This window comes from Lepisma saccharinum, chromosome 13 (genome assembly GCF_977018435.1).
Source record: "Lepisma saccharinum chromosome 13, izLepSacc3.1, whole genome shotgun sequence".
Classification (NCBI taxonomy): domain Eukaryota; kingdom Metazoa; phylum Arthropoda; class Insecta; order Zygentoma; family Lepismatidae; genus Lepisma; species Lepisma saccharinum.
The window spans coordinates 82,302,635-82,320,484 of record NC_139241.1 but is presented as its reverse complement, the minus strand read 5'-3'; the positions used below and the strand labels follow the sequence as shown (position 1 = coordinate 82,320,484).

Here is a 17,850-nt window from a genome sequence, read left to right as displayed (position 1 = left end):
TCTCTCTCTCTCTCTGCTGAACCTCTTTTCTCTCTCTAGAGAGAGAGATTCTCTCTCTATATATATATCTCTGTCTCCAAACCCCCCCCCCTCTCTCTCTCTCTCTCTCTCTCTCTCTCTCTCTGCCCCTCTCTCTGCCCCTCCTCGCCCACTCATTTGAAAGAAAGAAGAGAGAGGGAGAGAGGAAAAAGAGAGAGGAAAAGAGACAGACAGAGTAGTTCCTCTCTCTCTCTCTCTCTCTTTCCTTGGTTCCGTCCACTCGCTTTCTCCCCTTCTCTACCGGATAAAGAGAGAGAGAGAAGGAGAAAAGGGTTGAAGTGTTTTGCCACCTTTCCAAGGTAAACTGTGAGCCGTAAACTTTGTAAAGTGTAGATGGGAAAGAGAGGCAGGCCTCTTCTTCAAGACTAGTCGAGACGAAACCAAGAACAGAGCATACCGAGACAACACGAAATAGTGTCCGAAATTCTCAATCCCATTTTACGTAACTTCTTCTCGAGTTAATCGCGACGATGTGGATGAATGGTTAACTGGTGAAATGGATGATGCGACAGATACAAAGACACACTAATGTCTTAACCAGTGTTCGAACCTGGGACCCTTGGCTTCGCAGCGCGTTACGATGAACGCTCCGCTCCGAAAATCGATCTCTTGGTTGCGTTCGAGACGTTATTTTACGTACATTACTTCTGTGCCACTTTTGGTTTAATCGCGACTCAGAAACAATCATGCCCAGGCTAGAGATCTGCGTGGGCGGGCTTGACTCGCTCCGTAATCCGGGATCCGTTCAATCGCCGTCCCACTTCTCGGGACGCGAATTTTTTTTTCCAGTCAACTTGTGAATGCGGGTTCATTTCTTGCTCTCTGATTGGCTGTTGGAAAGTTACGGTGCTCTGATTGTGAGAATATCTTATTTCCTATTTTCACCGCAAATTTGCTGCTTTCTAATCTAATCTAACCTAACCTAACCTACAGCGCAAATAAGATATTCTCACAATCAGAGTACCGTAACTTTCCAACAGCCAATCAGAGAGCAAGAAATAAACCCGCATTCACAAGTTGACTGGAAAAAGAAAAAGCGCACTCGGGACCCAGCTCTCCATGTGTCTGCGCAGCTTGGATAAAACCGGGCTGGCGTCATCGCACTACGGTTGCTAGCCGGGCGGGATCCACGTGCTTCCAACTGCGGGCGCGAACTAACGAGTCACACGCTACAGCGCCTTGAATAACGTAGTGTGGAAAACGGCACAGTTCTGCGCTCTCTGGCTGGTTCCACTCGAAAATGATCCGCTAGAGGCGCTGGTGTTGAACCCGGTGCTTGGTATTCGTCTGCTTATAATGGAAGTAAATGGAGTTTTCGCTGCAACGTCTGATTCTTTTACATGAAGCATTTCTATGAATGTGATAATTGCTATGAAATTTGGTACAGTGGTCGCGAAGATATTAACGAACATTCTAGACAGTCGACCACGTCCTGTTATCGTCATACTTTCGTTAATAATACGGGAGAAAAAATACGCGTGGAATGCTTTTGGCAATTAAATTTTTCTGTATGGATTAGGTTCATTATCATCATCATCATCATTTCTTTTAAAGATATACACACTGAAGCATTTGTATTTTGGATATTTACTGTCTCTTTTCTTCCGCTTTAAACTAATCGTGGCGATAATGATAATGATGATTTCATGAAACGACAAGGGGAACCCCAAAAAAACTTTCTAAGTGCCATCGACATGAGTGTAAGGAAACTTTCAAACCAATGGGACAAGCGACACGGAATGTTCACACTGTCACACTACTGACACACACTTGCAGACTGTAAAATAGCATTCATTGCACATGAGGGTCCAAACAGCAAATTACACGTTCATATGTCGTATTCGCATGCTACTTGTTTTTTCGGTCGGAAAGAATGGTGCTCAGCCCGAAGCGACGCGCTACGGGGGGAGTTCCCAACTAAGTGACAAGCGACATCCTTGAAGGGGCACTTCAGTCTATTAGCAAGCGTTTGCTGGTAATTGTGCGAACACCAGATCTAGGCGACACGATAAGCCACACGTGTCGCTTTGTCGCTTGTGTGTCGCTCAAACTTGGCTATTTCCTCAATAGCTTGCAACTTGTTGCTGTGGTTTGTTGTTCGCGCATGCGCGATGCAATTAGTGTCTTGCTTTAGGGATATTACGCACCAAAGCGGCACGCGACACTTATCGCTTGAAGATTTCACCAACCGAACGCTGGCCTGTGCTGCCCGTCATGCCTTTACAATGTGAAATGTTGCTCTTGATTAGCTCGTTTCCAAGCAACACGTGTCGCTTCTGTATGAAAGTTGCCTTGGACCGAATGACCCGTGTCGCTTTGGTGTGAAATCGTCGTATCGTTTGTCGCGTGTCGCTTTGGTGTAAAATCTCCTTGAGGAAACGGTGCAGTCAGAGCTTGTGTCCCTACGGTTCGAAAGGCTGCATTGATTACGGACTGCTCGGTTCCAAGCGACACTTGTGGTTTGTCGCCTCGGTATGAAATATCTCTCAGGATACTATTTATATTCTAATAACATAGAAAAATAAAACTGTAGTACACAATCCAACACCTGACGTCCGGAATTACTTTGCGATTTTTCTTCTTGTGTTACGCACGCATGCTATTTATTTATTAATTTTATTTTACTTTTCTTTCCAAATTAATGCCATTTCGTAACTGCAAATCACTCCACAAATATAACTGTTTCCATCAATTCACTTACCCTCTTTATAGACAAATAAATCGACACAATATATTCCAAAAACTAACTAAGCCGCATTACTTTCATAAGAAAATTTGCACCGATTCTGATCGCACTGCCATCTATGTTCTCATCAGTCGCGGAACCAGTTTTTTGGGTCGTTTTCCACACTACGTTATTCAAGGCGCTGTACCCACGCTGGAGCGGGTATACGCAGTTCATCCGGGACTAAGAGGGCAGACGGTACGCTACACAGCCATGGTTATTCTTGGCACAGCGCTAAGGCAATCTTTTGATGATAACTGAGGAGACGGTTCAGAATTCCCAATGAAACCTACATAGTAGATTCAAAACCATGTGTTTGACATGATTATTTCAAACTCCGTTCCAGTACAAAATAAATTATAAGCGTAAGTAGCAAGCAGCATACACAAAGGTCCCAGAAGAATCACAATTTGCAAGGTTGGCGAAATGGCGTAGTGAGTAAGGCACGTGGTAGTGACGGTCTTACTTTCGATCCCCACTTGAGGCAACTTTATTTTCAATACTTTTTTTATTGTCTCGTTGCATTTCTACAGTCAATTACAACATATTGGTAAATTGAATAAAAGAAAATGTAACTGATTTACCAGTCTTATGAATTCGATTATATTTCTTTAAAACTATCCTCTTAGCAATGGCTTAAAAAGATTGTTTGGTTGTAAGACCAACAAATCGAGAACATTTATTATACGGATGTTTAATTACTAATTTGCCAACATGCGTGGCGGAGTGGCTAGCACAGAGTGCTACGATGCTAGGAATTCCAGGTTTGAATCCCGTCCTGGAATGTCGCTTCATCAGTTACCATCCTCATCGTCGCGATTAGCCAAAAGTGGCTAAATGAAAAATCAAAATAAATTGCGTATTTATGAAAGAAGAAAGAATATTGTTTTTGTCTTTGAAGCATTTATTACAAAATGTAGAAGGGGAATATTTTGTTTCGTAGGTTTGAAGGTTGTCAGTAATTCGATCAATATGAAGTAGCCTGGATGTTGAGCTGTCTTGTTTAAAATCACAAGATAAAACAGACTCTGAATTGGTCTCTAATAAACAGGAAGTTAGAGTTGAAATTTCACTTGGTTTTGGACCACGCTATAAACCTAGTAGAGACTTGTCCTGTTATATTTGAATCCTACCTCAACAACTTGAATCTTAAATGAGAAAGGGAGTCTAGCGATAGTACGATCCAATTTTTAGGAAATGCATTTCCTGATATGGAAAAGTGCTTTCAAATGGGCAATCCAAACTAATTAGTACAAGCTAAGAATGCTTCCTATGCCCTTCATGTAATTGTAACACCACTGACGTATCCAATTACATCTGACCTAGATTTATGGTTAACTATTAAAACATGGTTACCAGTACTACACTATGTTTCCTGTTGTTTGAAATTAACCTATCAAACGGGAAGTCACTCGACAATCGTTCACATTTAACGTTTTCGAGATTTCTCCTGAGCAGCCTTTTCATGCAGCGACATTGATAATTCGAACAATGTATTATCAATTTTAACAATATTTGCCTGTGACAGATTCGCAACGTGTATAATAAATGTCCCTGTATTCCCTGTCCGCCCCTGCTTCCGACGCCCATGCTCGCAGTGCAGTAGACAGCGACGGTTATCGGCTGCCCGCCCGCTGTTGAACCATGCTGGGTACTGATGGACGCCTGAAAGCTTCCCCCTCAAGAGGGGCGTGTCGGGTTGGTTCACGACAACAGATGGGCAGGGCGGGATGGGCGGGTATTTCTTCCCATTACGGCGGGCGGGCGGGCAATGGATCACATTTCCACAGAATGTCCAAAACCTATCCAAAAATATCCTCAGCTTATCCTTCATGAAAATCCTTCGGATATCTCCTGGACGAATACATGGATATCCATGGGATTCCTGGATATCCTCCATATCCAGAACTTCGACACGAATATCCACAAAGATATCCACTAGATGTCTCCTGGATATTTGTGTGCTGTGTGTGTGTGGGGGGGGGGGGATAAAGAGATGTTTAAGTGTTATTGGAACCGGAAACAGAAAGTTAAGCACATTAGCATTTCCGTACTAAAAACCATTGCTTTATGAGCAAACGAAAATCTTATTCTTTGCTTCAAAGTTCTTTTGTGCAGATCATATAGAGAACTACAGTATACAGGAGACATCATCGAATATAGAGTTTAAGAACTTGATTGATGTTGAAATTGTAAGTTACGTCTCCAAGAGATGGCAAATGGAAAGGTAAACGTATGTAAATTGAAAGCAACGCTAATTGTATGGCACCTCGGTAAATATCTTGTTGAGACCTTGATATTGTCTTGAGACCTCGCTCGTGTAAGATCTGGGTTTGAGCCCTGGTCTAGGTAAATAATATAACCCTTGGCGCAACAGCCCTCGAGCCCTACCGATTGCCGGCCACACTCCCACATGCCTCAGCAGAGGTGGGCGACCATCCAAACAGTTGAGGGGTGGCCACCGGTCCCACACACTGGCCGAAATGTAAGGAGAAAATTGTTACGCTTCCCCCCAGGAGATTCGAACCTGCGAGCGTCCCGTAGCAGGAGCCCAAAGCATGACGTATGACCTCACAACCACGGTGCGGGACAATTCCCGTACGCCTCAATCACAATCAGACGTACCCTAAGTAATTAGTGGGAAAGACTAATTTTTAGAGTCATCAAGTTAAACGTGAAGGCAATGTGCCGGATGCAGTGCACTACGTCATCAGCTGTCCACATTGCCTTCGACTTCTGCCAAGATAACGAAACCAAATGTCCACCTGCCTTGCACGGCCAGTTGTGCAAACTTCCGCTTAGTAATAGCTAACAATTAACAAATCGACAAAGGTAAAAAGCATAGCGAGAAAAACGGCCGGGAAGTTCCCTTTGGTAAAGAATACTAATTAAAGAAGATTTCACACCGGAGCGAAATGTGTCGGTTTGAAACCAACCAGCAAAAATAAATGCCGCCTTCCGAACCGAAGTGGCATTGCCAGGCCACACGAAGGTGTGTAAAATGTGCAGACAGTCACATGCAGCAAGCCAGATAGAAACCTCCCCGCCAAATGCTGCAACTGCGGAGAGGCTCACCCATCAAACTACAGAGGATGTCGAGTATTTACAGCACTCAAATCATCGACCAACAAGACTCCACAACCAGACAAGAAGAACAATGGACTACATATGCAGCAGCTGCACAGCCTGAACAAAACAAAACATCACCAGCAAAGGAAAGAAAAACAGAAGAAGAAGACACCATCCAATGGTTCATTCAGAAACTTACCAAAAGAAGTATAATCGAACACAAAAAGATCAAAACAAAACCTTCAAAAACAAGAAGACCACGTCCAGAAACTGTAAAGCATAATAGAACTCACGTTAGACATAATCACAGAAGCAGAATTCTAAAAGAATATAAAAAAACCCCAGCATCGATAGACTTACAGAAGTCAAAGAACAGAAATGCTCATAACATCAAACATACAAAACGGCCCTTCACAGAGCCAAAAGAGAGGTCCTTCACATGGCCACAAAAGCTTTCCTTCAAAGGACCAAAAAACCACGGTTCTCCATAGAATCTCCACAGAACCACCACAAGCGATGGATATCGAGCGACAGGCGCAGAGATCCTACAAACCAGTTACACACCAAAAACCCGCCAAAGATGCAGCAACACAGATGGAAGCCAAGGAAACGATTCCTCTAAACGCAAAAGCAAAATGGGCGGCCGGTTGAAGTGGCACAACAAGGTGCACGTCTCAATATCGTGCATGGTGTCGCCTCGGTCTGTTGTTCGCTCATCCGCGATGAATGTTTTGCTTTAGACTCAAGGGTCTTGTGTCGCTTCCCACTTCGGTGTGAAATCGTGTCGCTTCGGACTGAAAGCTCCCTTAGTGAAAAGATCTGGAAATGCTATTACACTCCTTCCACAAGTTGCAGCTTCCCAGTCCCAGATTTTTCACGGGCACACTCAAAGGTTTACAAACATTTGTATCAAGTCCACGTTATGCTAAATTAGGCTAATGGGACTGGAACCATGGGTGTAACTTTGGGGTAGGGAGGTAGAACCGAAAAGTTCTCCATTCCATAAGAATAGCGTTCAGGACTATTTTGCTCATAACTGTTATATGTGCAAAATCATAAAAAAAAAAAAAACCTTTATTCAAAACTCAAAATGCCCCCTTGCCCCCCAAACGTTATGCCTATAGCTGGAGGTCGATCTGAACCACTGAACAATTCACGATATCAAATTCAAAAATTCTACATTTGAATCACAATCAGGGGAATCTTGTTTGCTCTCCCATTCGTGATATAACAAAACACTATCTTGCGACCTACTAATTGAAATATACCAATATAACTATTTAAATATGCTAACACTATTAAGCCTTGTTTCCATGTTTAATAAAAGAAACTCAAAATGCTGACCAAGGTAGAATGTATTGTGAAATAAACACATTGTAAACGTCACTTTCAACCTTATAGCAAGATCTTCATCAGACTCTGAACCAAATTAAAATAAATGTAGTGTGTTTATTTGACAATAAATTCTGCCTTGGCCAGCATTTTGAGTGTTTTATTTAAATATATTTATACAAACTTGAAAAAATGAATAAACTGAGACACAAGTCAAATCAATTTAATCGGAGAAAAAAATAGAAAATTATTTTTCGTTATCTACATGTACGTATGTGGTAGAGTAATATTTCGTGCTACTTGTGTGGATACAAAACAGTAACCCCTGATTCATTTCATTATATTTTTGTAAAGAGGTTAGATTGAAATATCAAACAAACTTCCTTTCTCTCCCGAGCTCTGAGGAATTAATTATAACCTTATTCATTGTTTGTTTTCAGAGCGTATACAAAAACTACGAAGTTACGACTGACCTTACTTAAAAAAATAAACGTTGTGTTTACATCCGGTTCAACACAAAGAATTGTACGGAATTCTTTTATGTGTTACATATACATGTTGAAACATTTTATAACCACAAAGAATTTGTCAGTCAATTTTCCCTTGTCCGACCTTCGATGTTTTTACACATCTACGTAATGAGTTTATCTATTGCACTATTTTCCTGTACAGTGGAATCCATGAGTATTACCTTGGAAATTGTCCATCACCATGTTCGTGCACTTTATTTGACCCAATAACAGCTTCAAAAATTAAAAGAAAACTCAAAACAAGTTGTTGACTTGTTGACAACTTCTGCACCAGCATACATAAAAATCCATCGCTTCAAAACACATAGGATGTAAGAGAAAAATTAATGAAAACAGTCATGGACAATTTGCAGGGCAATACTCATGGATCCCACTGTACCAAGAGTACCGTGGACTCAATTTTAATATATTTGCAATCAATTATCGAGTCTTTTTATTCCTAACGATTGGATTGTACTGAAAAGTATATCGCACAGAATAAGAACGTACGGTTTTTGCTAAACACAATTTATCTGAAATGGAATATGTTTTTGAGTTTTAAAATTACTTTTCAAATTTCCAATTTACACAGAAGAATATTTTTTGTTAAAAATGTTCCAAGTGCAAATATTAATTGTAAGAAGCTCTAACTTCATGCTCAGATAATTTATCTTGATTGATTTGATTTATTTTACTTCGATTTTCTGCCACTTTTGGTTAATCGCAAAAATGACCAGTGATGATAGCTATGATGAAATTGATGAAGGGACACTTACAAAGAACATCCATGCCCAGTGATTCGAACCTTGGACACTGGCGTCGCAGCGTATCCATTCCGTCACAGACTTGATCACTATTACCAGCAACGACAATGTGGACTTAATTGTGATTATATCTTCTAAGCTTTATTTTCTGTTAGAGTGCGAAGTACGTAGGTCCATTCTTTTTGACAGAATATTCAACATTACCACATTTCCATCTGCAATGATAGGTTAATGGCTAAAGCGAAGTCATTTGAGTACTTAGGTCTTTCAAATAAATGTGCTGGTGAAGGAAAAAAACAACACTTGGAAACAGCTTGCCTCAGGAAAGTATGCAAGAAGTCCGGTAGCTGTTAGTTTCACATAGTTTGTGTATTCCTCGTCTTTTACTTTTTTGCTTCGGGAAACCCTTACGCTTCTTGGAATTGTTTCTATTTACATTTTGTTGTCTAAAGTCCAAGGTGAATGCCACTTAAGTGTTATGTGTTAACTTCCTTCGTATCAGACGACTAGTGATAACAGAATCCTCACAGAACGACTGTTCAACGGATCACAGGGCATTCTTCAATGCATCTTCACAAACAGTCATCGGTATCAACTCTTTCCACGTGAAATCACTCCTTTATTTCATGGTTCCTGCGCCATGTTTCTACCACACTGGCTTGCAGGTAAGATTACCTTTACTTTTCTTCGGGTAATATCTTTCGTCCAATGACTACAGTACCAAGGTTTTAGTGTGCGGGCCAACTTACTATTTCGGGATTTCTTGTTCAACAAAATAGGAATTCAACAATTCAGTAATACGGGTTTCAGCCGTTGCTATTGTACCCTTCTGACGTACAGATACTTGGCAATTCCTTAATCGAGTACCATTTCTGTTGTCATGGATGTGAGAGCAAGTAGTGGATATTTGTGTTTGATCTGTGGGAGAAAATTACACTTTGTCACGTTGTTTCTGAACATGCCTTACAATCAGTACACAACTATAAGGAGTAATATAATGCAATTGTATTATTTTTTGTTCATCGTTATTGCACGATATTCCAAACGTATTTCTACTGTATACAACGATGTTCGTTTTATCTTCCTCCGCTCGTGTTGAGGGAACACTCGTGGTAGAATCTAAGTCAACCTCACTTCCAATAGTAGACCTTGAACTAACTGCATTTTGCAGCCTAACGAGGCTCTGGGGGTCTAGTACAATGTATTTAATGCATCTATCGGTATGTGCCAACAAGATTCAAACATACAGGAACTACATGTAGGAAACGAGTGCAACGGTGTTTAACCATCATTTATCTTGGATCTTCCTTCACACTCGAGTGACTATATTTTTGTTTTCTCAAACACGAACAGAGCATTGTTAAAATTTTCCATCGTTATTCTCCCTAAAATTTGTGTGCCCGGATTCTTCCAGCATTCAGTCGGTCAGGGGAGGGGTATATATATGTGTGTGTATGTGTGTGTGTGTATATATATATATATATATATATATATATATATATATATAGAGAGAGAGAGAGAGAGAGAGAGAGAGAGAGAAAAGTGAGAGAGAGAGAGAAGGATAGGGAGGGAGAGAGAAGAAGAAGTTAGTTAGAGAAAGATATAGAGGAAGGAGGAGAGAGAGAGAGAGAGAGAGAGATAGAGGTGGAGAACGATAGTGAGAGGAAGGAAGAGAGAGAGAGAGAGAGAGAGAGAGAGAAAGAAAGAGAGAAAGAAAGAAAGAAAGAAAAGATAGATAGGGGGTGGGAGTTAAAGCACACGTTGAAGAACTCTCTGATAACTCATCACCGAAAAACCCTCCGAATTTGCATCTTTCTTTTGCAAACAATTTGCTTTAAAATAGAGCTGATCCGATGCCACTTTCAATTTATACCGATCAATATTAGTGTGTAAATATTCTTCAATTATATGCATCAACTTACCAAGAAATTTGCTTTCGAATATTCAAGAATTACATCAGAAATTAAAATAGATGTTTATAATCACAAAACCCATTTTTTTCATGAAAATGTGGTGCAAAATAGAAAAGATCAAAACGCCGGGAAAGTATCGGCTGGTATCGGTGAATAAATTCCAATCGATACCACTGGTATCGGCCGATACCGATACATCGGTAAAGCGCCTCAGCCTTACTTTAAATATAAAATGAATTAATACTGTGACGGACTGCTTGTTTACAGATTGCGAACAACGAACTTCCTGATGTATCATGTAGAAGGAAAATCTCGTTATATTGTCTTCAATACGGATGATATGATAACGCTCTATATTGACAGGGACAGCGAGAGACAAGATAAGTTTAACATATGTTCCAATGACGTCACACACTAAAGATATAGGAGAAACAAGATAGCGGTTTTTGCGAAGGGAGGGGGACTGTTTGCTGAGAAAACCAAAGCTGACATTTTGCAGATTACGGTGCAATTACGCTGGCTAACGTGGTATTAAAGTGTGACGTATGCAAACACATGGTTTACAAGGAACGCATCATAATTCTCGCCACAAAGCCATGTTTAAGCTACTGTAAATTAGGCTCACAAACGACAGTAAACAGAGTCCTGTTTACAATGCCGTTTAGGGACGGGTGGCAGATTGGGAATAGCCTGTGCTTATAGTTGAGATTATTTTCCTGTAAATTGAGGAGGGAATATTGGAGATTTCAGACCGAAGCGAAATCGCCAAGAGTGACAATTTCGCACCATTTGTGCATTTACTTCAATATCGTCGTAATGGGTAATGAATGCTACTGGAAAAAAAATGTGCATGAGAGTATGAATTTCTTCCCACGTTGCACGTGGAAGCGGTTTATTAAGTTACAGTTTTTTTTTACGATTATTAAGCAAGGTACGATCTGCGAAAAATATGATGAATAAGTATTTACAAAATCCCATGCATTCCTTATGGAGAAGCAACTTCAAGTGATGGTTAATCAAATGAAAGTTTCGACTTTTGCTGCCACAAACAAAATCTTCAACGTGGCCTGTTCCCGCTGATGTGTTTTTGTACGCAATCGGAAGTTTTATATTCCCAAGAGGAGAAATAAAATAATACTCCCGTAAGAGTAATGCTAAGTTTGTTTGCACCAGCCTTGTGCACCTCCCCGTGGGGAAAGGTCGGTGGAGGTAGGCACGGTCTAGCTAGGGTCTTTCCAGACTCTCGTGTCTGCTGGACACTGGACCTCGTGGCCTTATCAATTTGTAGTTATCACACAAGAGTTCAAATAGTTTATCTGTAGGAGAGGGAAATTACATGCATTCAAGAAGGCTACACACACACACAATTTACACCATGCTGAAGGTCTTTGCCATTGTGCTTGAACAATTTCCTCCTGTGAAAGAACTGAAGAGGTTTAGGTGAGTAATTAAGATGGACTACTCCTATTCAAGAAGTGTTAGGTTCTATTCACGTGACTAGCAATCCTGGTTGAAGGTATCCATACTATATATAAGTATAAATTGTTACCTCAGTATTTTCAGCACACAATTTTTATTTCGTGATATGTTATCTTTTCCTCTTGTTACATATGCAATGCTTCAAGCGGTTTCAGTCATTAGCCAGAATGACAACCACGAATAAATAGACACAAGTACTACTACCACTACTACTACTTACATCTTAAAGGAATAGTACTGACCGAAATGTATTATTTCTTTCTACATTTCCAAACTGCCCATGGACAGGAGATAAATTTAGTACAAGAACTTTCTCTGTTCCTCTTCATCTATTATTTACAAGAAGAAATGTAACAAAGGATGCACTATTGTATAGTGTATTAAATAAATGAAGGGTTCGGGTGTAAAACATAGTAAGTGACATTTTTGTCATTTCTGAGTTACAAAGTAAAATGTCCCATCCTTCAATTTTCGAGTGAAATTGCTATGTCATACAATTTGCATTTGACTCAGTGAAGCCTTCTGAAATTGGTAAACACAACACACACACAATTTATCTACAATATAGCTTCTAATAACCCAAAGAAACACTCAAGGAAGAACTGTTTCCCGAGAGCAACGATAGATGGCAGCACGCCATATAAAGAAGAGCAGAGTTCATTATAGAAACTAGGAGCGGAGAAGAGCGATTATATCTATTATAGTAAATGAAAAATATATAAAGGAAGAGTATAAAAATTATAGAAGGAGTGAATAAAATGTTGTATATAGCCAATTAAGATAATTAAGAAAATCCTCATATATGAAACAATTAGAAAAGTTAATGAGTGAGCAAATGAATTCAGAAATGTATCTCTTTCTCTTTTTTGATCCTCTGATGAGGAGAATATCGTCAGCTTTTGTAGTTGTCCGTCCCTCGTTGGCGCTGTGGTCAATTAGATGCCCCGAAGCACTTAGGGTTGCGCTTCTTATTAGACACACTGGGCCATAGGCAGCGCTTGCTGTTAGCGATCCTGGGCTATTCCCCTTTTGGTCGTTACATAGAGGTGGCGCTATTGTCAGTTTAGTCGCCCCTAATCTTTCTATAAGTATAGCTTGTGAAGCGGGGAAAGCGAGCGCATATATGTAATAAATAAGATTATGCTTTAAAAGGAAAGAAAATAAAATAGAAGAAAGAAAAGAAGAATAAGCCTTCTCCAAAATTAGAAAGAAGAAGATGCCTTTTCCTAAATAGAAAGAAGAAAAGAAGAAGAAGTCTTTTCCAAAAATAGAAAGAAGAAAAGAAGAAGCCTTTTCCCATAAATTATGAGAAGAAAGAAGATTTCCTTTCAATTATTCATATATGTATAAGAAGAATATAACCGACGTAAATTTGGAATCAGCATATATATATATATATATATATACATATATATATATATATATATATATATATATACATACATACATACATACATACATACATACATACATATATATTTCAGTGCATATACAAGATTCGCTATATATTTTCTCTGCATTGTGTATAGTTTCCAGAATATAGATCCGCATTTAATTATATCCTCTTAGCTATAAAACGCTTTCTTATTTGGTATTCTCGAACAAAGAACCTATCCCCTGAGATTAAGATATATCTGTAGCCGTTGTATAAATAACATTTAAGTACGTACCCCAAGGGCGTAACATAGTGGCGCCCATAACGTGGAGCCTTGCCTTACATTATCTTACCCAAAAATGAGAAGTAGCATAGTGGCGCCCAACGTTGCGGCTAGCAGATTTGTGAATAAGAAAGCAAAGAGAAAGAAAGCCAAGATGGAGAAAGCAAATAAAGTCGACGACGAGAACGGAGAAACTACAGTGGAGGAAAAACAAGAGAAAATAGAAGAAATGACCGTGATGAAAATGTTCCAGAAGTTATTGATGCAAGTGGAAGAGTATAATAGAAAATTAGAAGAAACTAACAGATTAGAAAAAAGGTTTGAAGAAAAAATAGATGAAAATAGTAGATAATTAAAGGAGAATAGTAGAAAGTTAGAAGAAAAGTTAGACGAAAGGAATAGAATGGTAAAAGAGCACCACAGAAGGATGTTGGGATTGTTTGACAAAAGGGAGATAATAATAGAAGGAACAATGCTGTCGATCGAAAGTACGAGTTTAGATATGAATAGAAGAAGCAAAGATGAGGTTACAGATATTAGTGAAGAAAATGAACGAAAAAATGAGAGTCCGGAAAGAAAAAGGGGGAAAGCGATTCTCAGATAGAAGTAGCTGTTTCAAGAACAGAAGAAAATGAAAGCAAGACAGAAGTAGATGTTTCCAGAATAGCAGAAAACGAAGACAAGATAGAAGTAGCTGTTTCAAGAACAGAAGAAAATGAAAGCAAGACAGAAGTAGATGTTTCCAGAATAGAAGAAAACGAAGACAAGATAGAAGAAGCGAAGGTCCTTATAGAAGATAGAAGTTGGAAGATGAAAAAGGAAAGTTCCAATGACGAGCATGACAGCAAGATAGAAGAAGAAGCTATAAAGTTAAGCGAAGTAAACAAAGAAGAGGCAGATAAGAAAATAGAAGAAGAAGAAAGAGGAATAGCAAGGGAGGAAAAATTTAGTTGTCAATATAATGATGAAGAAATCCATGTCGAAATGAAGATGAAAGAAGAAAGTTCCAGTGTCGAGTCTCTGACGGAGGAAGAAAAGAAATATAAGCCTAGCAGAAGATGTAAACAAAGAAGAAAGAAAAGTAAAATGAAATTTAGATATATTCACGTAAAGACATGGAAGAAGAAGAAGAGAAAGAAATTAAAAATAGAAAGGAACCTGAAGAAAGTTAAGAATGTGCTAAAAAGGGTCGACATAGATCAAATGGATTTTGATGCCACTTCGCCAAAGAGAAGGAAGAAGAAGACGAAACGGAAAAGACAAGGAGAGCATGCATTTTATGAAGATGTAGAACATAAGAAGAAATCTTGTCAGAAACCAGATTGGGAGAAGAGAGAAATGAAAGTAATTTCTTTACTGGAAGAAAGTTGGAAATGGAGGAAGAAGGATCTTGAGAAGAATAGAAGAGAAAATAGAAGAAAGAGGAGAAGAAGAGGAAGGAAAAGAGAAACAAGATAATGACAAGCAACGAGTATTTGAAAGAATCGGAAGATACAAATAGGACTGACTAGTGCAATGAAAGGAGATGTTATGATCTATAGACTGGCACGCGAACGTTTCTAGAATTAATAAAGTGTCTGAAAGGGTTCCAGTTCACTAGAGGAAAAATTCATGGAATTATTAGTATGGGCAAATATTAATGATCTATTTGAAAGATGAAAATTTTAATTCTTTAATGTTAGTTTCTGTAAAAAGATAAATATATGATAGCCATCGTTGGAGGAAAATCTATTCTGCAAGTGATATCTTAAGAACGAATAATGACTGCTAATTTATGTCACCACTCCATTCAACAATGAGACTGATAGTGAAAGAGCAAACCAGTAAAAGGAAAGATACCAAAGAAAGTAATATGGAAAATGGAAGTAAACCTATCAATTGTATGGACGGAAGAACGAAGAAGATAGAACAGTTAGGCACAGAAGGAAGTTAATTATGAAGAAAACTCTAATGAAATAAGGAGAAGATAATATAGAAGAAGATCGAATATTATCAGTAAAATAAATTCTTTGTAAGCTTAAACGATTAAAAGTCATCGTGTATTTAGAAAAGTGCAAAAGAAAATGGTTGTAATCCCAGAAGTTAAAAAAGAATCTGTTGTATTCCGAGAATTGGGTTGTAATCCCAGAAGTTAAAAAAGAATCGGTTGTATTCCGAGAATTGGGTTGTAATCCCAGAAGATAAATATATCTAGATACATGCTGATATGAAATTAAGGCTGATGTGAAGAATTATTGTAGCTGAAGGAAACACTTAGATTGTCAACTTAGAGAAGAGAGAGAGTTCTTTGAAACGGAAAAATCTGAGCTAACTTATAATCGGTAGAGAGATTGCTGAAAGAAGAAAAGGGTGAAACGAAAATTACTATTTTGGCAGGACATTGTCAGGTAAAGACTATCTTGGAGAAATTAGACGAGTAGACTTACAGGAGGTGAACTATTGAAGAATTATATTTTGTATCTAAAAATAACATAAGAGGTCACGAATATTTCCGGAACGTGGTGATAAGATATCTAGAAACGAAAATAGAAAGAAGAGAGAAATAGAGAGATGAGGGAAAATGCTGCATGCCAGGAGATATAATTGCACAGAGAAAGTGAAAAGTAATATAAGCAGTAGAAATGAGAGCCAATGAGAAGAGTCAAACGAAATGTAGAGAAAGTGGAAAAATTTATCTATTTCCAAAATATTTTTTCCAATAGAGAAATTTATCATCCTCAAGGAGGGGGATATTGTGTCACATGCCAGTTCCGATGACACAAAGAAACACTCTAGGAAGAACTGTTTCCCGAGAGCAACGATAGATGGCAGGACGCCATATAAAGAAGAGCAGAGTTCATTATAGAAACTAGGAGCGGAGAAGAGCAATTATATATATTATAGTACATGAAAAATATATAAAGGAAGAGTATAAAAATTATAGAAGGAGTGAATAAAATGTTGTATATAGCAAATTAAGATAATTAAGAAAATCCTCATATATGAAACAGTTAGAAAAGTTAATGAGTGAGCAAATGAATTCAGAAATGTATCTCTTTCTCTTTTTTGATCCTCTGAGGAGGAGAATATCGTCAGCTTTTGTATTTGTCCGTCCCTCGGTGGCGCTGTGGTCAATTAGATGCCCCGAAGCACTTAGGGTTGTGCTTCTTATTAGACACACTGGGCCATAGGCAGCACTTGCTGTTAGTGATCCTGGGCTATTCCCCTTTTGGTCGTTACATAGAGGTGGCGCTATTGTCAGTTTAGTCGCCCCTAATCTTTCTATAAGTATAGCTTGTGAAGCAGGGAAAGCGAGCGCATATATGTAATAAATAAGATTACGCTTTAAAAGGAAAGAAAATAAAATAGAAGAAAGAAAAGAAGAATAAGCCTTTTCCTAAATAGAAAGAAGGAAAGAAGAAGTCTTTTCCAAAAATAGAAAGAAGAAAAGAAGAAGCCTTTTCCCAAATTAAAGATAGGAAGGAAGAAGAAGCCTTTTCGCAGAAATTACAAGAAGAAAGAAGAAGATTTCCTTTCAATTATTCATATATGTATAAGAAGAATATAACCGACGTAAATTTATATTTCAATGTATATACAAGATTCGCTATATATTTTCTCTGTATTGTGTATAGTTTCCAGAATATAGACCCGCATTTAATTATATCCTCTTAGCTATAAAATGCTTTCTTATTTTGAATTCTTGAACAAATCCCCTGAGATTAAGATATAAATAACATTTAAGTACGTACCCCAAGGGCGTAACATAGTGGCGCCCATAACGTGGAGCCTTGTCTTACATTATCTTACCCAAGAATGAGAAGTAGCAATGTCACTTACCATGTTTTACACCTGAGACCTTCATTAAGAATGGGAGTCTAATGTTGCGACGGGAACTGAGTTCCGGTACATTCCGGCTCACTTTAAAACCTGTGTATATGTATTCAATAATTTGTTTTTCCTTGGAGCATTGTATAATGTTTAGCAAATGTAATTTTGCCATCTTCATAGGTATAGGACACTTTCCTTAAACATTTCTCTTTTCCTTGCTTGCAGGAAGCTTCACAACAAGACACGTGCTTGCAATCTTGGCAATGCTGGGATTTGTCATGAACGGAATGATACAGCACAGCGTGTCCGTGGCCATCTTTGCATTGAAGGATCCAGCTCTTACGGGAGAGCTCTTGGAGTATTCAAACAACATCACATTCACAAAGTATTATTGCAGTCCTCACGTCTACAATGGTTCGGGAGAAAATGCATCCTCATCTAACACCACAGCAGTGAACATCACGTATGAGGATAGTGCGGAGAACTATTCAAATGAATCATCTGAAATGAATCACGATGAAGAAATTTACGACGAACCAGAACCAAAAGTAA

General features: G+C 38.7%; 1 protein-coding gene across 2 annotated transcripts in view; it reads left to right on the top strand.

The window, feature by feature from the left end:
- Positions 1-17,850, top strand: part of LOC145997467 (sialin-like) — a 98,003-nt gene that overhangs the window by 39,591 nt on the left and 40,562 nt on the right. Inside the window, exons 1-2 of one of the 2 annotated variants that reach the window (XM_083134548.1) lie at positions 8,974-9,103; positions 17,524-17,846. In XM_083134548.1, the coding sequence (XP_082990674.1) occupies positions 9,079-9,103; positions 17,524-17,846 (348 nt within the window). In that variant the 5' untranslated portion in view covers positions 8,974-9,078. Of the gene's footprint in view, positions 1-8,973; positions 9,104-17,523; positions 17,847-17,850 lie in introns of those variants that run through there. The other variant, XM_083134547.1, reaches the window with a different exon arrangement.